Source organism: Salmo trutta, chromosome 4 (genome assembly GCF_901001165.1).
Source record: "Salmo trutta chromosome 4, fSalTru1.1, whole genome shotgun sequence".
NCBI lineage: Eukaryota > Metazoa > Chordata > Actinopteri > Salmoniformes > Salmonidae > Salmo > Salmo trutta.
In genome coordinates, this window is record NC_042960.1 from 4142671 (window position 1) to 4169938 (window position 27268).

General features: G+C 45.4%; 1 protein-coding gene across 2 annotated transcripts in view; it reads left to right on the top strand.

The window, feature by feature from the left end:
- The window catches only part of LOC115191684 (zeta-sarcoglycan), a 208143-nt gene that overhangs the window by 73912 nt on the left and 106963 nt on the right, over window positions 1–27268 (top strand). For both annotated transcript variants that reach the window (XM_029749529.1, XM_029749530.1), the window contains exon 2: window positions 302–502. In XM_029749529.1, coding sequence (XP_029605389.1) covers window positions 302–502 — 201 coding nt within the window. The remainder of the gene's footprint in view (window positions 1–301; window positions 503–27268) is intronic.

A 27268-nucleotide genomic window follows, 5' to 3' on the forward strand; every position in this document is an offset into this window, starting at 1 on the left:
ACTAACTTCTCAGTCTCCCTCTTCCTGTTCGCGCCTTCCACTCCATTGCTTCCCCCATCTCCGCTAACCTCCAACCTCACCTCCCTAATCCCTTTGTCACCTCTCTCTGTCTTAACCCTCATCCCCCATCCATGTCTGTCCTCTCTCCTCTCACTGCACCTTCTCTCTCCATCCCTACCTTGGAAGTGACAGAGGGCAGCAGATAGCCTAGAGGTTAGAGAAGTGCTTCATCAGTTGGAGGATTGTGGGTTTGAATCCCAAGTCTGACCAGCATTTCTGTTCTCTCCCCCTCCTCCTCCAGATGACCCAGGAGCAGTACATCCTCGCGGCCCAGCCCAACACCCTGAGCCAGCGGGTACACCAAGGTGCCCAGGCCTACCCGGTGGGTATCTACGGCTGGAGGAAGCGCTGCCTCTACTTCTTCATCCTCCTGCTCCTGGTCACCATGATCGTCAACCTGGCGCTCACCATCTGGATCCTCAAGGTCATGAACTTCACCGTGGTGAGTTACCCATAGTGCCCCTGGAGGTCTGGAGGGGAAGTGTGACCGTGTGCTGAGAGGTAGCTTGTTGTAAGGGTGGTAGTGTGTCCCATGTAATGCTTTACGAGTGTTGAAAAGTTCCCAGTCTGGTTCTTTAAGGTCATGAACTTCACCGCGGTGAGGTGACCATAGTGCCCCTAGAGGGCTAGAGGGGAAATGCATGTGAACGTGTACCTACGCTGGTTGTTTGGGATCTTGTCAAGGCTATGTCATGTTGATGTCAGGTTTATGTCACGTCTATGTCATGTAAACCTCAACGTGTTAACATACAAGATATCTAAGAGTGGTTTCATAAGACCAACTAAATGCTCCGTTTGCTCAACATTAGTCCTCGATTGTAGCTAAGTGATTATGCAGGTTTCTGCTCCAACCTAAATCATGCTGATAGAGTATCTTCACTGAGTAAGGATGTTGCTAGGGAACTATATCATGTCCTCATGGAGACGAGATGAGGCTTGCGGAGGAAAGGTTTTCTCACTTGATAGATGGGTCAATTGAAAAACATTCAGTGATCAGGCGGAAGGGGAACCCAATGTTAAATTAGTGGCTAAACATGACTGTGGATGAAATTCTTAGCGGGACAAAAAGCCAGATCAAATCACATGTTAATGTGAATATGTTAATGGCTTTAGATAGACCATTTGTCGTGGCTCAAGGCACAGGTAAACAGCCTTCTCTAACTATGACAGAAACCCAGCTGTGAAAGTGGACGGCGTGTGAAATGGAGCCTATGGAAATCCTGTCTGGATGGGGAGAGAGCGGGGGCGTACCAAAATTGAGTGTGCGCTCCAAATGTCACCCTATTTGTGTATTATTTTTGACCAGAGCTCTATGGTAAACGTAGTGCACTATATAGGAAAAGGATACGATTTGAGATCATTACCATGAATATTTCCATCCAATGCTCTGCCTCTGACAGATAAACAAACCTGTCAAAAGTTGCGGATCTATTTACTTGTTTTTCATCTATTTGTCTTTTCAACTCAATTTGGCGCGGGGTGGTCAGGGGGGCGGCCTAGTCTGTAATATACCCAGCACGCCCCGGGGCCCCTGGGGCCGCCCATAATAATATATATGCAAATAAGTTTGGATGAGGTGACCCCGCCTGCCAATTGCTGATGTTCTTCCCCTTCTGTTTTCATAATGGCTTCCTGCAATCAAATCTGCCGGCGACTTCAAAATAACCTAAAATACGCCGGAAGGCATTTAATTTCTACCAAATAAAAGGGCGAGAGCGAGTGTGTTTGTGTGAGCGTGTGTGAGAGACAGAGCGGTGCGGGTTTTTCGCGAGGCCCCCAGCCATTCCCATAGGCCGCCGGCATTCCTGGTCCCAAATCCAATTGTGCAGATGCATTTTCCGAGGTGTTATTCCCACCATGGCTCCCAATATCCTCCAGATATTAGTGAAATCCCTCAAAGTGATAAATGTCAACGTGCGCTGACTAATGGGCCGCGTTCCCCCCTGTACACAGAGACAGAGAGAGAGCGACAGAGGGAGAGCGACAGAGGGAGAGCGACAGAGGGAGAGCGACAGAGGGACAGAGGGAGAGGGACAGAGGGAGAGCGACAGAGGGAGAGGGACAGAGGGAGAGCGACAGAGGGAGAGCGACAGAGGGAGAGCGACAGAGGGACAGAGGGAGAGGGACAGAAGGAGAGCGACAGAGGGAGAGGGACAGAGGGAGAGCGACAGAGGGAGAGCGACAGAGGGACAGAGGGAGAGGGACAGAAGGAGAGCGACAGAGGGACAGAGGGAGAGCGACAGAGGGACAGAGGGAGAGCGACAGAGGGACAGAGGGAGAGCGACAGAGGGAGAGCGACAGAGGGAGAGCGACAGAGGGACAGAGGGACAGAGGGAGAGGGACAGAGGGAGAGGGACAGAGGGAGAGCGACAGAGAGAGAGCGACAGAGAGAGAGCGACAGAGGGAGAGCGACAGAGGGAGAGCGACAGAGGGAGAGCGACAGAGGGAGAGCGACAGACAGACAGACAGACAGACAGACAGACAGACAGACAGACAGACAGACAGACAGACAGACAGACAGAGCTCGATAACCACATACCTAGCACTATAGCACTGTTTTTCATTTCTTCTGCCTCACTCTCTCTTTCTCAATTAAATTAAAATAGCTTTTTAGGCATGACAAAACAATGTAGATATTGCCAAAGCATACTTTGGGAATGAAGTGATTAATTTACAATATTAACATAATGAATTCCCTCTCTCGCTCTTTCTCTCTCGCTCGCTCTCTCTCTCTCTCCCAGGTCTATTTTCCTGTACAAGTCACCTTTCCCCTTGTCTGCACATCTCCTCCTCCTCTCCTTAACTTTTCCTCTTCTGTCTTTTCCCGTCTGTTTATCGTTCCTCTCCTTGTTACTGTATCCTCTGTGAGAAACGCAGGCGGCCAGGCAGAGTAGGGATCCATATTGCTGCAAAATGCCTCGGCTGTGTGTTTTATTTCCTGGTTTGACCCAGCTGAAACCAGACTGTTGCTTCGAACAAACAGATCAATAGGCGAGCAGCAGAAAACACATAAAAGATGGATCCCCCTCGGACAGATATAGGCTCACCTCTTCATTACCTGGGGGGGAGGGGAGGGGGGAGGGGGGTGACTGACAATGGTGCTCTGAAGCTGCAGCTTGCCACAGTGTTTCTGATATCAGTGGTCTTGGTGTTTGAAGCAGTAACCGGCCTTGATGACAGAATAACCAAGCATCTCTTTTGAACGGTACTATTGCTGCTGCTATTACTGATGCGTTATTCCTCTAGCTATCGCTACATGCTATAGGGTGGCATCAATACACAGTCTTGCTCTATGTGAATCCCCAGTGAGCCATGATTTGACGTCGATCCACATAGATCAAAGCTGTTCAGACACGGTTTCTGTGTGGATTTCAGAACACTGTTTTGTGGCGCTTGTAGATTTGGCGGCGCTGCACACTAAACGCGGCGGGTGATTCTTCAAAGCTAACTCTTTGATGGTGACATCACACTAGTTTAGGACCCCCTCGACGAGTCAGGAGAAGATTCTTTGGCGTGTCGGCGAGACATTAAACATGGATGCATGACAGCCCTGAGCCTCAATGGAGATAAGTCACATCTATTTTGGATGGGTTATCCTTGGTTGACATGGGCTGGAGTGGCCGGGGTTTATGTGTTGGAATGTGATTTGACGATGGAAGTATGCCAGCAATCAAATTCAACTTACAATTTCTGTTCTATTCTATGTTATAATATATGTATAATATTCTACTTTCTATTCTTAGCTATTCTTTCTATTGTATTCTACACTATTCTACACGCAATCTGGTCATTGAAGTCGTAATCTGTATCTCGGAGACAATTTGGTTATCAGATCAAATGAACATTAAACAACGATATGGAATCTGCCCAAAAGACGGGGGCGTATCAATGACATTCACTTCAACACAAGTCCATGTCAGTGAAGACTCCATAGACTAGCACCATGTCAGTGAAGACTCCATAGACTAACACCATGTCAGTGAAGACTCCATAGACTAACACCATGTCAGTGAAGACTCCATAGACTAACACCATGTCAGTGAAGACTCCATAGACTAACACCATGTCAGTGAAGACTCCATAGACTAACACCATGTCAGTGAAGACTCCATAGACTAGCACCATGTCAGTGAAGACTCCATAGACTAGCACCATGTCAGTGAAGACTCCATAGACTAGCACCATGTCAGTGAAGACTCCATAGACTAACACCATGTCAGTGAAGACTCCATAGACTAGCACCATGTCAGTGAAGACTCCATAGACTAGCACCATGTCAGTGAAGACTCCATAGACTAGCACCATGTCAGTGAAGTCTCCATAGACTAGCACCATGTCAGTGAAGACTCCATAGACTAGCACCATGCCAGTGAAGACTCCATAGACTAACACCATGTCAGTGAAGACTCCATAGACTAACACCATGAGAATAATAATGAGATCTGAAATATAGTTATATTATTAAAGCTGGTTGCAGATGACGTGGTACAAAAAGGTCAGAGTTCATCAAAGTGTTAATGGCCTATTTTAGGTAGTGATTAGCGATATGATGAATAGGCTATGTGTTGTTATGATTGCTTCATGATTATTTATTGAGTTTCAATGTCACCCGAAAGGCTATCAAAGGAAGATTTAAATTAAACACTTGACAAATGGCAAAAAGGCAACAAAAAAATTATGTTTTAATTCTTTTGTTTGAAGTGACAGCTTGGCTGTAAATGGGGAGGTCGGACTTCAATTTGGGGAATGCAAATCCTGCGGGGTCCTTTGGGGGTTTCACGCAGGGATAACATTTCCACTTGTTCTGCCGTTGGCATGGCAATGTTGTCACCAATCAATTGTCTTCATTTCCTCGTCGGGGGAAGGATGTGAGGTTACTTTCTAATGGCATGAGGATGAGGAGAAACAAAGATATTGGGATAGTGCGTGGAATTACCCATTGGTTCTCCTGACATCATGACCGGACTAGAGTTGTTCCTGGTCATATCTCATTCCTGTTCATGGATTGTACTTTACAGCCACAACAGACGCTGTGTTAACGTCTAACCCCCAAGGCACAAGAAATATATGGTATTTATTCCTTGTGTCACTATTTCTATGTTTTATTTTTGATCTTTAACTGCATTGTGGGAAAATAACCCGTAAGTAAGCATTTCACTGTTAGTCTACACCTGTTGTTTACGATGAATGGGACAAATAACATTTGATTTGATTTGTCTCTTGAGACTGCGATGCTGTGGACCACCATCTCAGAACATGGTCATCATTCCGTTGCACATCCTGTCTAAGCTAACCATCCTGTCTAAGCTAACCATCCTGTCTAAGCTAACCATCCTGTCTAAGCTAACCATCCTGTCTAAGCTAACCATCCTCCGCTTACATTCCCTCTTGTCTGTCAGACAGTACGCTGGGACAAACACTATCATTCTCCGTTGTAGACAAAAATAAACAGGCTGACAAGCCAAGCCCAGTGCTGCTGCTCAGATCCAGAATGGGGGGGGTTGATGATAGATTAGAGAGACTGGGGACGGCCGTGTTTGGCCATGGGAATGGAGGGAAGGAGGGATGGGAAGCGGAGGTTAAGAGATGGTGAGGCAGGTGTTGGACAATATGGCCGCTGTTATTATTAGGGGTTTAAGAGACAGGGTGCTTTTGTTTTGGTGCATCCTTAGAAAAGAAACGCAGGAGAGAGAGAGAGAGAGAGAGAGAGAGAGAGAGAGAGAGAGAGAGAGAGAGAGAGAGAGAGAGAGAGAGAGAGAGAGAGAGAGAATGTATGTGTGTCTGCAGTGTGTGGGAAGGCATTTCTTATGTAACAATTTGGTATGAGTGAAATAATGTTGTGCGTGTATTTGTGCGTGTGTGTGTGCGTTGGTGTGCGTTTGTGCGCATGCCAATGTGTGTGTCCTATACTATCCTATATCTCCCAGCTGTGCCCTGGGGCCAGAATATGCTGTACGGTGCTCTTCTACAAACCTGTGTGCTCAGCTCTAGTCATTACGAGAGGCTAGCACCTGAGCCCACTGCTACACACACACACACACACACACACACACACACTGCTTATCCGCTGAACTCCATCACTGATCCCCCCTAGCCACGCCTGGGTCTTTGTTCTGACCTGAGGTAATGGAGGAGGCCCGGCTTGAAACACACACACATACGTGTTCTCATGCTAACACCAATACCCCCTCAGGTAATTGAGGGCACACCATTAAATGCACACACACACACACACACACACGCACACACACGCACACACACACACAGAGCAGAGGGAGGGTGGGTTAATGTTGGGGATCCATCAGGTCCAGAGTGCTGACGTGTCTGATCTTAATCAGAGCAGAGGGAGGTCTGCACAGAGAGAGATAATCTAACAGCCTCCCTCCCTCCTTCCTTCCATCTTGCCACGCTCTGTCTGTCTGGACACTACTGGCCATTCTTCACTTCCTGTCCCCATCTCTCTCTCTCTGTCTATCTCTCGCTCTCTCGCTCTCTCTTTCTCCCTCTCTCTCTCTGTCTCTGTCTCTTCTCCCCGCCCCCTCTCTCTCAATTAAATTCAAAGGGCTTTATTGGCATGGGAATCATATGTTTACATTGCCAAAGCAATTGAAACTATCTCTCTCTCTCTCTCTCTCTCTCTCTCTCTCTCTCTCTCTCTCTCTCTCTCTCTCTCTCTCTCTCTCTCTCTCTCTTTCTATATATATCTATTTAGACATTGTATATAATTTACCAGTTCCATTTCACGTCATGCTGTTCGTAGAAATAATTGATTATAATATACCAGTTCATCTCCATTATTTATCCGCAGAAACGATAATGGGTTTGGCCGGGAAATAGCGGTTCCCGCTCTTAAACCCTAGTGCGTGCGTGCTTGTGCGTTCGTGTGAGTGTGTGTCTGTAAGTGTGTGATTTATATATACATTTTTTCTCTGCAAGAATGACGATGCTAGTGAGAGAGGGAGAAAGTAGCAGGAGATGATAAAGAAGAGAAAAAAGTCATATCCATCCATTCAGCATTAAATCTTTCTCAGAAACAGATACGCTGTCGGCAAGCCTTTCTCGGAACGTACAGAGAAAGCCAGATGGCCCTTGACCTTTATTTGACCTTATATGTGAACCCCGCTGACCCCCACAGTGTGTAACAAAGCCTGTGGCCTGGGCTTCACAGCAGAATGTTTTCTCATTTCCTCTCCGCTAAATGAGCTAAGATCCCTCAGCCCTCCACCACTGAAGATCACAGCCCCGTCTTTCTCTGTCTCTCTGTCTGCTATGGAGGGAGATAAAGGTTGTGGCCCTGCTGCTCTCGCTACTCCAGTCCGTCTGTCTCTCTGTCTGCTATGGAGGGAGATAAAGGTTGTGGCCCTGCTGCGCTCGCTACTCCAGTCCGTCTGTCTCTCTGTCTGCTATGGAGGGAGATAAAGGTTGTGGCCCTGCTGCTCTCGCTACTCCAGTCCGTCTGTCTCTCTGTCTGCTATGGAGGGAGATAAAGGTTGTGGCCCTGCTGCTCTCGCTACTCCAGTCCGTCTGTCTCTCTGTCTGCTATGGAGGGAGATAAAGGTTGTGGCCCTGCTGCTCTCGCTACTCCAGTCCGTCTGTCTCTCTGTCTGCTATGGAGGGAGATAAAGGTTGTGGCCCTGCTGCGCTCGCTACTCCAGTCCGTCTGTCTCTCTGTCTGCTATGGAGGGAAATAAAGGTTGTGGCCCTGCTGCTCTCGCTACTCCAGTCCGTCTGTCTCTCTGTCTGCTATGGAGGGAGATAAAGGTTGTGGCCCTGCTGCTCTCGCTACTCCAGTCCGTCTGTCTCTCTGTCTGCTATGGAGGGAGATAAAGGTTGTGGCCCTGCAGCTCTCGCTACTCCAGTCCGTCTGTCTCTCTGTCTGCTATGGAGGGAGATAAAGGTTGTGGCCCTGCTGCTCTCGCTACTCCAGTCCGTCTGTCTCTCTGTCTGCTATGGAGGGAGATAAAGGTTGTGGCCCTGCTGCCCTTGCTACTCCAGTCCGTCTGTCTCTCTGTCTGCTATGGAGGGAGATAAAGGTTGTGGCCCTGCTGCTCTCGCTACTCCAGTCCGTCTGTCTCTCTGTCTGCTATGGAGGGAGATAAAGGTTGTGGCCCTGCTGCTCTCGCTACTCCAGTCCGTCTGTCTCTCTGTCTGCTATGGAGGGAGATAAAGGTTGTGGCCCTGCTGCCCTCGCTACTCCAGTCCGTCTGTCTCTCTGTCTGCTATGGAGGGAGATAAAGGTTGTGGCCCTGCTGCTCTCGCTACTCCAGTCCGTCTGTCTCTCTGTCTGCTATGGAGGGAGATAAAGGTTGTGGTCCTACTGCGCTCGCTACTCCAGTCCGTCTTTTCTCTGTCTCCTTTCTGTTCGTCAAAGAGAGAAGTGATTCTTCTCCAGCACATGCGGGTTACAAGCTTGGGTTACAGCTGTGCGTGTCAAATCAAATTTTATTTGTCACATGTGTCGAATACAAAAGGTGTAGACTTTACCGTGAAAATGTTACTCACGAGTCCTTTCCCAACAATAAAGAGTTAAAAAGTAAGAAAAAAATAAATAGTAACACAATAAATAACAATAATGAGGCTATATAAAGGGTACCAGTACCGTGCAGGGGTACCAGTACCGAGTCAATGTGCAGGGGTACCAGTACCGAGTCAATGTGCAGGGGTACCAGTACCGTGTCAATGTGCAGGGGTACCAGTACCGTGCAGGGGTACCAGTACCGTGCAGTGGTACCAGTACCGAGTCAATGTGCAGGGGTACCAGTACCGTGCAGGGGTACCAGTACCGTGTCAATGTGCAGGGGTACCAGTACCGAGTCAATGTGCAGGGGTACCAGTACCGTGTCAATGTGCAGGGGTACCAGTACCGAGTCAATGTGCAGGGGTACCAGTACCGTGTCAATGTGCAGGGGTACCAGTACCGAGTCAATGTGCAGGGGTACCAGTACCGAGTCAATGTGCAGGGGTACCAGTACCGTGTCAATGTGCAGGGGTACCAGTACCGTGTCAATGTGCAGGGGTATCAGTACCGAGTCAATGTGCAGGGGTACCAGTACCGAGTCAATGTGCAGGGGTACCAGTACCGTGTCAATGTGCAGGGGTACCAGTACCGTGTCAATGTGCAGGGGTACCAGTACCGAGTCAATGTGCAGGGGTATCAGTACCGAGTCAATGTGCAGGGGTACCAGTTCCGAGCCAATGTGCAGGGGTACCAGTACCGAGTCAATGTGCAGGGGTACCAGTACCGAGTCAATGTGCAGGGGTATCAGTACCGAGTCACTGTGCAGGGGTACCAGTACCGAGTCACTGTGCAGGGGTACGGGGTAGTTGAGGTAATATGTACATGTAGGTAGGGGTAAAAGTGATCAGGCAATTTGTGTGCGTGTGTGCTTCTGTGTCTATGCGCAAAGTGACCCTAACCTGGAAAACTTTCATGTGAAAATGTTGAAAATGATCCAAATATTGAATTAAAATACAACTTTTTTTCCTTTGGATGATTTTCTCTCCACTCCCTCCTCTCCTAAACGGTTTCTTCACGGTGACTGAACTGGTTTTCTCTGCTTCACTGTTTGGACTTATTTTCTCACATGTGAACATGGTTGACAAGAGTACTGGTACCGAGTCAATGTGCAGGGGTACGAGGTAGTTGAGGTAATATGTACATGTAGGTAGGGGTAAAACTGACTAGGCAATAGGGGGGAGTGTGTGTGTGCATGAATGCTGGTGTGCATTGACATCTGTCCGTCCATCTGTCCGTCCACCCATGTATTTCCACAAGCCCTTACGTGTGTGTCTTCTTAAAGCTATAGCCTTGCTCTTTGACTAAAAGATAAATGGTTGGTAGCAGTCATTAAGGCCCAGGGGGAATCATCCCAGCCAATCACCATGCTGATGTGGTGCAACGGAGAGCTGGGTCAAACCACCTGGAAACTAATGGCCATTAGCACTTCAACGCCGCGTCTCATTGTCCTTGTGCCACAGGGGATGAGGATGAACGAGAGCGAGGGAGAGTCTGGGGATGGAACAGGGGGGCGTGTGTGTAAGAGGTAATTACAGAATCTTAACACACTCTCTAGACGAGATTTCTATAGCTCAGTTGGTAAAACATGGTGCTTGCAACGCCAGGATAGGCTGTTCGATTCCCAGGACCACCTGTACGTAAAATGTGTGCACGTGTGACTGTAATTAAATGTGGATAAAATAGTCTGCTTAATGGTATATATTACAAGACAATTTATAAACCCAGTCTGCCAAATAACATATTCACCGACTACTATTCCGACTCTAGCTGTATAGCGGCCAATATTATTCACGTTTGAGCTAATGAACAGGGAACTGTCACCAGTTTAAATCATCATGGAATCATACAGGAATTAGCTCATACCCAGCATCTGTGCACCCAGGGGTCCTCGCAGCCTGGCTGGACCCCTCAGCCAGGGTACAAAGCCATCCAGCACGATGCCGGTCTGTATTCCCCTGTCCGTGTTGACGACCTTGAGGATGACATAACAGGGGAAGACATGTTAGGTTTAATTAACGCTGAAAGAACGTTGGGAGTTTACCTTTACACCACCGCGGATTAGCAGTTGATTAAAGAAGGGTGTTTCAAACGGCTGGGACGATATCCCTGCGTGGGATAGGGACATCCGGTCACGCCTGAGGCCTTCTTTCCTTCTCATCCCCCTCTCCTCTCTTCGATCACCTCGACCCTCTCCCGGGGCCCTGACAGATCTCCTTTCTTTTCATGTTTGCATCGTTCCCTCCCTTTTTCCTCTCATCCACCGGCCGACTTTCCCTCCCCCCTGCGGGAGATCGATACCGATCGCATCGGGCTGATTGTCTCACGCTGACGATGTCACAGCTCCTGTGAAGTGGAGCCCAGGAGGAGTGAGTCACTCCCGGGCAGAGGATACCGTGACTTCCTGCCCAGAAAAATCAACAGAAGGAGGATAGAGGAGGACAGAGCAGGTAAGCACAGTACAGAGGGACAAGCAGAGGACAGAGGCTCCAGAGGACACAGGCTATAGGTTAGACCAGAGGACACGGGCTGCAGGTTAGACCAGAGGACACGGGCTGCAGGTTAGACCAGAGGACACGGGCTGCAGGTTAGACCAGAGGACACGGGCTGCAGGTTAGACCAGAGGACAGAGGCTGCAGGTTAGACCAGAGGACACGGGCTGCAGGTTAGACCAGAGGACAGAGGCTGCAGGTTAGACCAGAGGACAGAGGCTGCAGGTTAGACCAGAGGACAGAGGCTGCAGGTTAGACCAGAGGACAGAGGCTGCAGGTTAGACCAGAGGACACGGGCTGCAGGTTAGACCAGAGGACACGGGCTACAGGTTAGACCAGAGGACACGGGCTGCAGGTTAGACCAGAGGACAGAGGCTGCAGGTTAGACCAGAGGACACGGGCTGCAGGTTAGACCAGAGGACACAGGCTACAGGTTAGACCAGAGGACACGGGCTGCAGGTTAGACCAGAGGACAGAGGCTGCAGGTTAGACCAGGGGACACAGGCTGCAGGTTAGACCAGGGGACAGAGGCTGCAGGTTAGACCAGAGGACAGAGGCTGCAGGTTAGACCAGAGGACAGAGGACTGCAAGGTTAGACCAGAGGACAGAGGCTGCAGGTTAGACCAGAGGACAGAGGACTGCAGGTTTAGACCAGAGGACGAGGACCTGCAGGTTAGACCAGGGGACAGAGGCTGCAGGTTAGACCAGGGGACAGAGGCTGCAGGTTAGACCAGGGGACAGAGGCTGCAGGTTAGACCAGGGGACAGAGGCTGCAGGTTAGACCAGGGGACAGAGGCTGCAGGTTAGACCAGGGGACACAGGCTGCAGGTTAGACCCAGGGGACAGCGGGGGAGGGGCTGCAGGTTAGACCAGGGGACAGAGGCTGCAGGTTAGACCAGGGACAGCAGGCTGCAGGTTTAGACCAGGGGACAACAGGCTGCAGGTTAGACCAGGGGACACAGGCCTGCAAGGTTAGACCAGGGGACACAGCTGCAGGTTAGAAGGACACAGGTTAGACCAGGGGACACAGGCTGCAGGTTAGACCAGGGGACACAGGCTGCAAGTTAGACCAGGGGACACAGGCTGCAGGTTAGACCAGGGGACACAGGCTGCAGGTTAGACCAGAGGACACAGGCAGCAGGTTAGACCAGAGGACACAGCTCAGAACAAAGCAGAGAAAAAATCCAGAATGTTTTGTCCCTGCTCTGCTGACAAGTTTTTTTGCTCTGCTCTCACAGGTGTAATAAAGGCCTATTGCACTGATTTGGTTTGGGTGGGAAGTAAATACTTTTTTATTGTGATTTATCAGGGGGTGCTGCAGAACCCTCAGCATAGGACCGGAGCTTTGAGGAAGTTAACAGGATTAGACAGGAGAATTGAGGAAGGGATCGAACCCTTTTTTAAACGTTTTGCCTCAAATGACATACCCAAATCGAACTGCCTGTAGCTCAGGACCTGAAGCAAGGATATGCATATTCTTGATACCATTTGAAAGGAAACTCTTTGAAGTTTGTGGAAATGTGACATTAATGTAGGAGAATATAACACATTAGATCTGGTAAAAAAAAATTAAAAAAAAAACATGCGTTTTTTTGTATTTTTTTTCTTCTTCCATCATCTTTGAAATAGGAGAGAAAGGCCATTATCTGAGTTAGGACTCTAGGCGCAATTTAGATTTTGGCCGCTGGATGACAGCAGCGTATGTGCAAAGTTTTAGACTGATCCAATGAACCATTGTATTTCTGTTCAAAATGCTGTATCAAGTCTGCCCAAATATGCCTAATTGGTCAATATATACATTTTCAAAAGTGTGCACTCTCCTCAAACAATATAATGGTATGTTTTCACTCTAATAGCTACTGTAAATTGCATAGTGCAGTTAGATTAACAAGAATTTAAGCTTTCTGCCCATATAAGATATGTCTATGTCCTGGGAAATGTTCTTGTTACTAACAACGTCATGCTAATCACATTAGCGCACATTACCTCAACCGTCCAGAGGGTGGAACACTGATCTCTAGAGATCTTTAAGAGGTTTAAACAGGATAGGCGTATTGGGGACGTTAACAGGACAAGACAGGAGCATTGAGGAAGTTAACAGGACAAGACAGGAGCGTTGAGGAAATGAACAGGCCAGGAGCGTTGAGGAAATGAACAGGACAGGAGCGTTGAGGAAATGAACAGGACAGGAGCATTGAGGAAATGAACAGGACAGGAGCCTGGAGGAAATGAACAGGACAGGAGCGTTGAGGAAATGAACAGGACAGGAGCCTGGAGGAAATGAACAGGACAGGAGCGTTGAGGAAATGAACAGGACAGGAGCGTTGAGGAAATGAACAGGACAGGAGCGTTGAGGAAATGAACAGGCCAGGAGCGTTGAGGAAATGAACAGGCCAGGAGCGTTGAGGAAATGAACAGGCCAGGAGCGTTGAGGAAATGAACAGGACAGGAGCGTTGAGGAAATGAACAGGCCAGGAGCGTTGAGGAAATGAACAGGACAGGAGCGTTGAGGAAATGAACAGGACAGGAGCATTGAGGAAATGAACAGGACAGGAGCGTTGAGGAAATGAACAGGACAGGAGCATTGAGGAAATGAACAGGACAGGAGCGTTGAGGAAATGAACAGGACAGGAGCCTGGAGGAAATGAACAGGACAGGAGCATTGAGGAATGTTAACAGGACAGGAGCGTTGAGGAAATGAACAGGCCAGGAGCGTTGAGGAAATGAACAGGACAGGAGCGTTGAGGAAATGATCAGGACAGGAGAATTGAGGAAATGAACAGGACAGGAGCGTTGAGGAAATGAACAGGACAGGAGCGTTGAGGAAATGAACAGGACAGGAGCGTTGAGGAAATGAACAGGCCAGGAGCGTTGAGGAAATGAACAGGCCAGGAGCGTTGAGGAAATGAACAGGCCAGGAGCGTTGAGGAAATGAACAGGACAGGAGCGTTGAGGAAATGAACAGGACAGGAGCGTTGAGGAAATGAACAGGACAGGAGCGTTGAGGAAATGAACAGGACAGGAGCGTTGAGGAAATGAACAGGCCAGGAGCATTGAGGAAATGATCAGGACAGGAGCATTGAGGAAATGAACAGGACAGGAGCGTTGAGGAAATGAACAGGCCAGGAGCATTGAGGAAATGAACAGGCCAGGAGCGTTGAGGAAATGAACAGGACAGGAGCGTTGAGGAAGTCAACAGGACAAGACAGATCAAAAAGTAACTAGAACAGCTCAGTGAGATGAAGAGGGAGAACACGGAAAAACACCCTCCCCAGAAGCATAGCTTGTCCCTGCAAACCCTGAAGTTTGAAACCGCAGTGAAGTCGTCCAGTTTAGAAGCTTTTTTCCCCTGTTTCCCCAGGTGAATTGTGGCCCGAGCACCATTCATCTGAAGTCGTTTGTGTGGGATATAAATCAATAGTAACACTATGGGCCGTGTCGTTCCTCCAGCCCCCTACGGTGTGTAATAACCGAGCTCAGGAGCGTAGTCGTTGTATCATGATTATTATTTCTCAAGTTCTGCAGCGTTAATTTTTAAACGCGGGTCGTCCATTGAAGGTTGTAGGAAATCCAATTAGACATTGATCTGTCGGCGGCGGACCCTGACAAAGCCACATTGTTAAATGTGGACGGGGAAAAAAGCTTTTAAAAAGACAAATAAGGGCGCCGACCTCGTACTGGGTTATGATTATTAAACAGACCGCTGAACGCTGGTCCTCTGATACCTGTTGGTGGAATGAAAATCCGATGGCTCTAATGGGTGGTGTCCTCCTCGGAACGGCCTCGTTTGTTGTTTTAAAGGGCCCTGTTTTATTGCTGAGGCTATGGAAGCCATGTGATAGTTCAATGCTATTTTGTGGAAAACAACATTATGACTGACTTGCGCTGCCATATGTACTTACAGTAACGGAGCAAAAACTATTAGAATGTGATCTTCTTCTTTTTAAACAGGTCTTCTAGTCCCAGTCCACACACATGTGGGGACTTGATTTGATTCGTCTGTTTATTTGGGATTTCAGATGTAATTATGTGAGTGGCCGTGTGTCGCTGCTACAGTCAGGATGTGTGGCTAATTTGCATGACTTGTTTTATGCGTTTTCATTACCGTACCAAGTTCTGCCCATTTCTTTTCTGATGAGAATCTTGAGAGAAATATGGTCTGTTTCTGCTCTCCAGCCAACTGCTTATGCAATTGTCATGCTTGACAATCACAATGGAGAACACTCTTAGATAAAAAGGGCTATATGCTTGCTTCATATATGGCACCTTTTAAGGTTCTATATAGAAACAAAATTGGTTCCATATTGAACCAATTTGTATGGAACAAAAGGGTTCTATATGGAACCAATTTTGGTTCAGTGAAGAAGAACCCCTGGGGTTCTGATCAAAGGACCCTACAAAAGGGTTCTACATAGAACCTATAGGGGTGCCATATATAAAGCAAGCATAGAACCGTTTTTGGTTCTATCCAGAACCTTTTTTTCTAAGACTGTAGGCAAAAGCACTACCAGATCTGGGATCAGGCGAGCTGTATGGTATTAAACAAGGTGACTCTGGTCATGACTCATTCTCCTCAGCCCAGCTAGCGATGACGGACAGGCCTGGTGTGAGCATGCTCAGTCTGTCCCGGTGCCGCTCTGCTGTGCTTCTCTCTGTTCTGTTTGGCAAGCGGCTGTCCACAGTGACTGACAGTCTACAAACAAGGCCATGGGCACAGTGCAGGGTGCACACATACACATGCAACTAGACAAGCAGACACACACACACAGGCACACAGTTGCACATAGACACGCACACACACACACACGCACACGCACACACACACAGGTGCACGTAGACACACAAGCACACACACACACACACACACAGGTGCACGTAGACACACACACACACACACACACACACACACACACACACACACACACACACACACACAGGCACACATACCTCTGCCTCACACACAGAGACAGACAGTGATCGGATAGCAGCCCGTCCACGTCAACGTGAGCGGTTTGCCCACCAGACAAACGTTCCAGTCGGTTTGGTATTCAGGTCAGATGAAAGACGGGCAGGGCTGGACAGGCCTGGACACGCAGGCCAGTAGACTTGGACAGTAGGTCACTACTCAGACACACGGTCATCTGTCACTCTGCTCAGGGCACAGCAGAATGGATGGAGAGTCACGTCCAGGACCTCTATAGCAGGCGCTGTCAGAGGAATATGTTGCATGTTATCTATCCTGTTGCCGCGTCACATTATTCCCAATTACAGTGTTTTTCAATTGCTAACAAGCATCGGTCGATACTGAAGCCACTTCTTCAAAACTCTTCACACAGTCTGCATTACCAACATGCATCTTGGCCAAACAGTTGATCTCTCCTCCAAAACTCACTCAAACCACCAAAACATTTTATACATGTCTCAAAATATGCTCATTCGACCAAAACACTGGCACCAATTCTCACTCAGAAAGCATAACTTGTCAATAATAACACACTGACCTAAACAACACTAACAACAGGGAGCATTACAGAAATGATTCACTTTTCTCTCTGAAGTTTGAATGATTTGTCACATAAATCAGTATTTCATTATTGTCACGACACCGACGGATGGTGGCGCCCCTCCTCGACCGGGCGGCGCTCGGCGGTCGTCGTCGCCGGCCTACTAGCTGCCATCGATTCTTTTTGTTTCACTTTTTGTTGGTTAGGTCTAGGTAGGCACGCACCTGTTTTGGTTTAGTTATTAGTAGGGGGGGTTATTTAGTCTAGCAAGGTATGTCTGTGTTTGTGCGTGATTATTTTCGTCAGGTTGTACGTCTGGGGAACAGGTGTTTTTCCCTTCTGCCTGTGGGTTTTGTGGCAGTGTGTTTTGGGCTGCGTCCCTACTCTGTGTTCGGGCTGTTTATGGGTATTTGTTTTACCTTGCCCTGCCCTACCTGTTTTTGGCAAGCGTGGATTATTTATTAAAAACCAGTGTTCACGGACTTGTGTCTCCTGCGCCTGACTTCAACCCTCCTGCTTCCTTGAGCATTCTGACAATTATAGAATAAGAATAACACCTTTTCACTTTATTGACTGTACTAAAGTATATGTAACAAGAATGAATCAGAAATGCAGCAATTTGCTTCAATAGCCTTTATTTTTTCTATATCTTTGCATATAGTACTTTACTTGTGAAAAATAAATAGTCGAAACAAAAAACAAATTCCTGAAATTCCAGGGTTGCAATAATAATTACAAACCATCATCAACATGTATAGTATAATCACTCATACTGTACAGTACTGTGAGGGTTCTAGTTCTCATCAACATGTCTAGTATAATCACTCATACTGTACAGTACTGTGAGGGTTCTAGTTCTCATCAACATGTATAGTATAATCACTCATACTGTACAGTACTGTGAGGGTTCTAGTTCTCATCAACATGTATAGTATAACACTCATACTGTACAGTACTGTGAGGGTTCTAGTTCTAATCAACATGTATAGTATAATCACTCATACTGTACAGTACTGTGAGGGTTCTAGTTCTCATCAACATGTCTAGTATAATCACTCATACTGTACAGTACTGGGAGGGTTCTAGATCTCATCAACATGTCTAGTATAATCACTCATACTGTACAGTACTGTGAGGGTTCTAGTTCTCATCAACATGTATAGTATAATCACTCATACTGTACAGTACTGTGAGGGTTCTAGTTCTCATCAACATGTCTAGTATAATCATTCATACTGTACAGTACTGTGAGGGTTCTAGATCTCATCAACATGTCTAGTATAATCACTCATACTGTACAGTACTGTGAGGGTTCTAGTTCTCATCAACATGTCTAGTATAATCATTCATACTGTACAGTACTGTGAGGGTTCTAGTTCTAATCAACATGTATAGTATAATCATTCATACTGTACAGTACTGTGAGGGTTCTAGTTCTCATCAACATGTCTAGTATAATCACTCATACTGTACAGTACTGTGAGGGTTCTAGTTCTCATCAACATGTCTAGTATAATCATTCATACTGTACAGTACTGTGAGGGTTCTAGTTCTCATCAACATCTCTAGTATACTCACTCATACTGTACAGTACTGTGAGGGTTCTAGTTCTCATCAACATGTCTAGTATAATCATTCATACTGTACAGTACTGTGAGGGTTCTAGTTCTCATCAACATGTCTAGTATAATCACTCATACTGTACAGTACTGTGAGGGTTCTAGTTCTCATCAACATGTCTAGTATAATCACTCATACTGTACAGTACTGTGAGGGTTCTAGTTCTCATCAACATGTATAGTATAATCACTCATACTGTACAGTACTGTGAGGGTTCTAGTTCTCATCAACATGTATAGTATAATCACTCATACTGTACAGTACTGTGAGGGTTCTAGTTCTCATCAACATGTCTAGTATAATCACTCATACTGTACAGTACTGTGAGGGTTCTAGTTCTCATCAACATGTATAGTATAATCACTCATACTGTACAGTACTGTGAGGGTTCTAGTTCTCAACAACATTTATAGTATACTCACTCATACTGTACAGTACTGTGAGGGTTCTAGTTCTCATCAACATGTCTAGTATAACACTCATACTGTACAGTACTGTGAGGGTTCTAGTTCTCATCAACATGTCTAGTATAATCACTCATACTGTACAGTACTGTGAGGGTTCTAGTTCTCATCAACATGTATAATCACTCATACTGTACAGTACTGTGAGGGTTCTAGTTCTAATCAACATGTATAGTATAATCACTCATACTGTACAGTACTGTGAGGGTTCTAGTTCTCATCAACATGTATAGTATAATCACTCATACTGTACAGTACTGTGAGGGTTCTAGTTCTAATCAACATGTATAGTATAATCACTCATACTGTACAGTACTGTGAGGGTTCTAGTTCTCATCAACATGTCTAGTATAATCACTCATACTGTACAGTACTGGGAGGGTTCTAGATCTCATCAACATGTCTAGTATAATCACTCATACTGTACAGTACTGTGAGGGTTCTAGTTCTCATCAACATGTATAGTATAATCACTCATACTGTACAGTACTGTGAGGGTTCTAGTTCTCATCAACATGTCTAGTATAATCATTCATACTGTACAGTACTGTGAGGGTTCTAGATCTCATCAACATGTCTAGTATAATCACTCATACTGTACAGTACTGTGAGGGTTCTAGTTCTCATCAACATGTCTAGTATAATCATTCATACTGTACAGTACTGTGAGGGTTCTAGTTCTAATCAACATGTATGGTATAATCATTCATACTGTACAGTACTGTGAGGGTTCTAGTTCTCATCAACATGTCTAGTATAATCACTCATACTGTACAGTACTGTGAGGGTTCTAGTTCTCATCAACATGTCTAGTATAATCATTCATACTGTACAGTACTGTGAGGGTTCTAGTTCTCATCAACATCTCTAGTATACTCACTCATACTGTACAGTACTGTGAGGGTTCTAGTTCTCATCAACATGTCTAGTATAATCATTCATACTGTACAGTACTGTGAGGGTTCTAGTTCTCATCAACATGTCTAGTATAATCACTCATACTGTACAGTACTGTGAGGGTTCTAGTTCTCATCAACATGTCTAGTATAATCACTCATACTGTACAGTACTGTGAGGGTTCTAGTTCTCATCAACATGTATAGTATAATCACTCATACTGTACAGTACTGTGAGGGTTCTAGTTCTCATCAACATGTATAGTATAATCACTCATACTGTACAGTACTGTGAGGGTTCTAGTTCTCATCAACATGTCTAGTATAATCACTCATACTGTACAGTACTGTGAGGGTTCTAGTTCTCATCAACATGTATAGTATAATCACTCATACTGTACAGTACTGTGAGGGTTCTAGTTCTCATCAACATGTATAGTATAATCACTCTTACTGTACAGTACTGTGAGGGTTCTAGTTCTCATCAACATGTCTAGTATAACACTCATACTGTACAGTACTGTGAGGGTTCTAGTTCAAATCAACATGTCTAGTATAACACTCATACTGTACAGTACTGTGAGGGTTCTAGTTCTAATCAACATGTCTAGTATAATCACTCATACTGTACAGTACTGTGAGGGTTCTAGTTCTCATCAACATGTATAGTATAATCACTCATACTGTACAGTACTGTGAGGGTTCTAGTTCTCATCAACATGTCTAGTATAATCACTCATACTGTACAGTACTGTGAGGGTTCTAGTTCTAATCAACATGTCTAGTATAACACTCATACTGTACAGTACTGTGAGGGTTCTAGTTCTCATCAACATGTCTAGTATAATCACTCATACTGTACAGTACTGGGAGGGTTCTAGATCTCATCAACATGTATAGTATAATCACTCATACTGTACAGTACTGTGAGGGTTGTAGTTCTAATCAACATGTATAGTATAATCACTCATACTGTACAGTACTGTGAGGGTTTTAGTTCTAATCAACATGTATAGTATAATCACTCATACTGTACAGTACTGTGAGGGTTCTAGTTCTCATCAACATGTCTAGTATAACACTCATACTGTACAGTACTGTGAGGGTTCTAGTTCTAATCAACATGTATAGTATAATCACTCATACTGTACAGTACTGTGAGGGTTCTAGTTCTAATCAACATGTATAGTATAATCACTCATACTGTACAGTACTGTGAGGGTTCTAGTTCTAATCAACATGTATAGTATAATCACTCATACTGTACAGTACTGTGAGGGTTCTAGTTCTAATCAACATGTCTAGTATAACACTCATACTGTACAGTACTGTGAGGGTTCTAGTTCTAATCAACATGTCTAGTATAATCACTCATACTGTACAGTACTGTGAGGGTTCTAGTTCTCATCAACATGTATAGTATAATCACTCATACTGTACAGTACTGTGAGGGTTCTAGTTCTCATCAACATGTCTAGTATAATCACTCATACTGTACAGTACTGTGAGGGTTCTAGTTCTAATCAACATGTCTAGTATAACACTCATACTGTACAGTACTGTGAGGGTTCTAGTTCTCATCAACATGTCTAGTATAATCACTCATACTGTACAGTACTGTGAGGGTTCTAGTTCTAATCAACATGTCTAGTATAACACTCATACTGTACAGTACTGTGAGGGTTCTAGTTCTCATCAACATGTATAGTATAATCACTCATACTGTACAGTACTGTGAGGGTTCTAGTTCTCATCAACATGTATAGTATAATCACTCATACTGTACAGTACTGTGAGGGTTCTAGTTCTCATCAACATGTATAGTATAATCACTCATACTGTACAGTACTGTGAGGGTTCTAGTTCTAATCAACATGTATAGTATAATCACTCATACTGTACAGTACTGTGAGGGTTCTAGTTCTCATCAACATGTATAGTATAATCACTCATACTGTACAGTACTGGGAGGGTTCTAGTTCTCATCAACATGTCTAGTATAATCACTCATACTGTACAGTACTGTGAGGGTTCTAGTTCTAATCAACATGTCTAGTATAACACTCATACTGTACAGTACTGTGAGGGTTCTAGTTCTCATCAACATGTCTAGTATAATCACTCATACTGTACAGTACTGTGAGGGTTCTAGTTCTAATCAACATGTATAGTATAATCACTCATACTGTACAGTACTGGGAGGGTTCTAGATCTCATCAACATGTATAGTATAATCACTCATACTGTACAGTACTGTGAGGGTTCTAGTTCTAATCAACATGTATAGTATAATCACTCATACTGTACAGTACTGTGAGGGTTCTAGTTCTAATCAACATGTATAGTATAATCACTCATACTGTACAGTACTGTGAGGGTTCTAGTTCTCATCAACATGTATAGTATAATCACTCATACTTTACAGTACTGTGAGGGTTCTAGTTCTCATCAACATGTATAGTATAATCACTCATACTGTACAGTACTGTGAGGGTTCTAGTTCTCATCAACATGTGTAGTATAATCACTCATACTGTACAGTACTGTGAGGGTTCTAGTTCTCATCAACATGTATAGTATAATCACTCATACTGTACAGTACTGTGAGGGTTCTAGTTCTAATCAACATGTATAGTATAATCACTCATACTGTACAGTACTGTGAGGGTTCTAGTTCTCATCAACATGTATAGTATAACACTCATACTGTACAGTACTGTGAGGGTTCTAGTTCTCATCAACATGTCTAGTATAATCACTCATACTGTACAGTACTGTGAGGGTTCTAGTTCTCCCTCTCTCCTGCATTTGGCCTCAAGTTCTCATCAACATCACATCTTATGTCTTCTTTGGCGATGCATCTTGGAAAGTATCTTCTGGAATGTCTTATCCAACCCTGGCAGTCTTCAGGAGAAGTGTTTCCATACCTCGTTCATGGTATCCAGTAAGGACATCTGGTCATGTGGATGGTGGTCATAAACCTTCCACCTCCACGCAGAGAAAAACTCCTCTATGGGGTTTAGGAAGGGGGAGTATGGAGGCAGGAATAGAACTGACATCCTGGGATGTGCAGTAAACCAGTCTGTGACTGCAGCAGAGTGGTGGAAAGCCACATTATTCCACACAACAACGAAGGTCGGGGAGTTTCTTGCCCCTCTCTCCTCCGCTGGCACAAGTCGATTATGCAGGTCATCCAGGAAATAAATTAGCCTCTCTGTATTGTAGGGGCCAATGAGTGGTTTGTGTAACAGCGAACCATCATTGGACAGTGCTGCACACATTGTGATGTTAACTCCTCTCTGGCCTGGGACATCCATGGTTGCTCTCTGTCCAATCACATTTCTTCCCCTGCAGAGTGTTTTTGCCTGGTTGAATCCAGCTTCATCCACAAAGATGAATGTATGTGCAGTTTGCCTGGCTTCCATCTTCATTACTCTGTAAAATACAGTAAATCCACAGTTTAACAGTACTTTACATTATGCATAGCTGTGTATGTAACCTGTTTGGTTATTGAACAGACATCTGACCTGGACATATTGATACTGGAGTTCTTTCACACGTTCAACGTTTCTCTCAAAGGGTACAGTGTACAACTGCTTCATCCTTATTTTATGTTTCTCTAGGACTCTGGCAATTGTCGTTGTGCTGACCGTATTCACATTCCCAAAAGTGAAATTGTCTGCCAGCACTCTGTCCCAAATTTCCCACAGTGTAATTGAATTGTTGCCAATTACCATGTCAACGATGGCAATTTCCTGCGTATCTGATAATATTCTGCCTCTCCTTCCTGTGGGAGGCAACATTTGGATCCTACTGAAAAACACAAACCAATCAATATATTTCAAAATGTCAGTACATGTAAAAATGTGAGTATACTGTATTATACTGTAATATGTAGTTCAATTACATTGAAGGATGCACATCTCACAGGGAAATTCATACAATTGATGCAACTGTTGAACGCTGCAGATTTGGTTGCACCCTTCAACCGGCCTCTCAAAGAGAGACCAGGGTTTACAACATGGTCAATAATTGTGGCCCTTATTTCATCAGAGACCACTGCTCTTGGTCTTCCTCTCCTTTGTCCTCCACGCATTCTCCCTCTCCCTGCCACTCTTCTTTCCCCACCAACCTGTCTTCCTTGATCCATGTTTCCAAACTAAATCATTCTGAAGCCGTCCTCTTTTGTCTGTTTGGTAATGAGACTAAAATAGGGCACCTGGGTAGGCTTTCAGCTGAAACTGCAATCAGCTGTCTTTGGAATTATTTTTTTGATTTCATTTTTTGATTTCACCTTTATTTAACCAGGTAGGCTAGTTGAGAACAAGTTCTCATTTACAACTGCGACCTGGCCAAGATAAAGCAAATCAGTGTGACACAGACAACAACACAGAGTTACACATGGAATAAACAAGCGTACAGTCAATAACACAATCGAAAGAAGAAAAGAAAGTCTATATACAGTGTGTGCAAATGGCGTGAGGAGGTAGGCAATAAATAGGCCATAGTAGCGAAGTAATTACAATTTAGCAGATTAACACTGGAGTGATAGATGAGCAGATGATGATGTGCAAGTAGAGATACTGGTGTGCAAAAGAGCAGAAAAGTAAATAAATACAGTTTGGGGATGAGGTAGGTAGATAGATGGGCTGTTTACAGATGGACTATGTACAGCTGCAGCGATCGGTTAGCTGCTCAGATAGCTGATGTTTAAAGTTAGTGAGGAAAATATAAGTCTCCAGCTTCAGCGATTTTTGCAATTCGTTCCAGTCACTGGCAGCAGAGAACTGGAAGGAAAGGCGGCCAAAGTAGGTGTTGGCTTTGGGGATGACCAGTGAGATATACCTGCTGGAGCGCATGCTACGGGTGGGTGTTGTTATCGTGACCAGTGAGCTGAGATAAGGCGGAGCTTTACCTAGCATAGACTTATAGATGACCTGGAGCCAGTGGGTCTGGCGACGAATATGTAGCGAGGGCCAGCCAACTAGAGCATACAGGTCGCAGTGGTGGGTAGTATATGGGGATTTGGTAACAAAACGGATGGCACTGTGATAGACTGCATCCAGTTTGCTGAGTAGAGTATTGGAAGCTATTTTGTAGATGACATCGCCGAAGTCGAGGATCGGTAGTATAGTCAGTTTTACGAGGGTACGTTTGGCGGCGTGAGTGAAGGAGGCTTTGTTGCGAAATAGAAAGCCGATTCTAGATTTGATTTTGGATTGGAGATGTTTAATATGAGTCTGGAAGGAGAGTTTACAGTCTAGCCAGACACCTAGGTATTTGTAGTTGGTCACATATTCTAGGTCAGAACCGTCCAGGGTAGTGATGCTAGTCGGGTGGGCGGGTGTGGGCAGCGAATGGTTGAAAAGCATGCATTTGTTTTTACTAGCGTTTAAGAGCAGTTGGTAGAGCATGGTGTTTGCAACGCCAGGGTTGTGGATTCGATTCCCACGGGGGCCAGCACAGAAAAAAAAAAAAAATGAAATGTATGCATTCACTACTGTAAGTCACTCTGGATAAGAGCGTCTGCTAAATGACGTAAATGAGTGTTGAATGGCATTGAAGCTCGTTTGGAGGTTAGTTAACAGTGTTCAAAGAAGGGCCAGATGTGTACAGAATGGCGTCGTCTGCGTAGAGGTGGATCAGGGAATCACTCACAGCAAGAGCGACATCATTGATATATACAGAGAAAAGAGTCGGCCTGAGAATTGAACCCTGTGGTACCCCATAGAGGCTGCCAGAGGTCCGGACAACAGGCCCTCCGATTTGACACACTGAACTCTGTCTGCGAAGTAGTTGGTGAACCAGGTGAGGCAGTCATTTGAGAAACCAAGGCTATTGAGTCTGCCGATAAGAATACGGTGATTGACAGAGTCGAAAGCCTTGGCCAGGTCGATGAAGATGGTTGCATAGTACTGTCTTTTTTCGATGGTGGTATTGATATCGTTTAGTACCTTGAGCGTGGCTGAGGTGCACCCGTGACCAGCTCGGAAACCGGATTGCACAGCGGAGAAGGTATGGTGGGATTCGAAATGGTCAGTGATATGTTTATTAACTTGGCTTTCGAAGACTTTAGAGATGCAGGGAAGGATGGATTTAGGTCTATAACAGTTTGGGTCTAGAGTGTCACCCCTTTGAAGAAGGGGATGACCGTGGCAGCTTTCCAATCTTTAGGGATCTTGGACGATACGAAAGAGAGGTTGAACAGACTGGTAATAGGGGTTGCAACAATGGCGGTGGATAGTTTTAGAAAAAGAGGGTCCAGATTTTCTAGCCAAGCTGATTTTTACGGGTCCAGGTTTTGCAACTCTTTCAGAACATCTGCAATCTGGATTTGGGTGAAGCTAGGGAGGCTCGGGCAAGTAGCTGCGGGGGGCGGAGCTATTGGCCGGGGCTGGGGTAGCCAGGAGGAAAGCATGGCCAGCCATAGAGAAATGCTTGTTGAAATTTCCGATTATCATGGATTTATCGGTGGTGACCGTGTTACCTAGCCTCAGAGCAGTGGGCAGCTGGGAGGAGGTGTTCTTGTTCTCCATGGACTTTACAGTGTCCCAAAACTTTTTGGAGTTGGAGCTACAGGATGCAAATTTCTGTTTGAAACAGCTAGCCTTTGCTTTCCTGACTGACTGCGTGTATTGGTTCCTGACTTCCCTGAACAGTTGCATATCGCGGGGACTATTCGATGCTATTGCAGTCCGCCACAGGATGTTTTTGTGCTGGTCAAGGGCAGTCAGGTCTGGAGTGAACCAAGGGCTATATCTGTTCTTAGTTCTACATTTTTTGTAAGGGGCATGCTTATTTAAGATGGTGAGGAAATTACTTTTAAAGAACAACCAGGCATCCTCGACTGACGGGAAGAGGTCAATATCCTTCCAGGATACCCGGGCCAGGTCGATTAGAAAGGCCTGCGCGCAGAAGTGTTTTAGGGAGCGTTAGACAGTGATGAGGGGTGGTCGTTTGACCGCGGACCCATAGCGGATGCAGGCAATGAGGCAGTGATCGCTGAGATCCTGATTGAAAACAGCAGAGGTGTATTTGGAGGGCAAGTTGGTCAGGATAATATCTATGAGGGTGCCCATGTTTACGGATTTAGGGTTGTACCTGGTGGGTTTCTTGATGATTTGTGTGAGATTGAGGGAATCTAGCTTAGCTTGTAGGACTGCCGGGGTATTCTGCTGAGATTTTCTATATGTTTCAGTCTGGTTACTGCAGAAATGCACAACATTTGCCATCCTTCTGTTTTGAATGTGTTTTTAACAGTTTTGGTAATAGTGTGTTAGAATTTGAAAACATGTGCTTCAAATATATAGTTTTGCAGGTGGTGGAGTATGAATGAGAAAAGAGATAATGGCTTTCGGAGAATGTGGTCACTGATGCATTTTGTGTGAAAGCAATGAAAAAGGATTCACATTTTGGTCCACATACACTTCTGTTTCACTGACTGTGTGAAGAGTTTTGACAATGTGACTTCAGTTTTGACTAATGCATGTTAGCAATTGAAAAAAAAACTGTAAATGTACATATCTACCTCCGATGACCTCGTACATCTGCACATGGACTCGGTATTATTATCGTTATCGTTAGTCATTGTGGATCTATTATTACTTTTATTATTAGGAGTCTTACTTTTCTACCTTTTCTGTCTCTGCATTGTTGGGAACACGTCTCATTAGTAAGCATTTCACTCTTAGCCTGCACTTCTACCAAGCAATTGAAG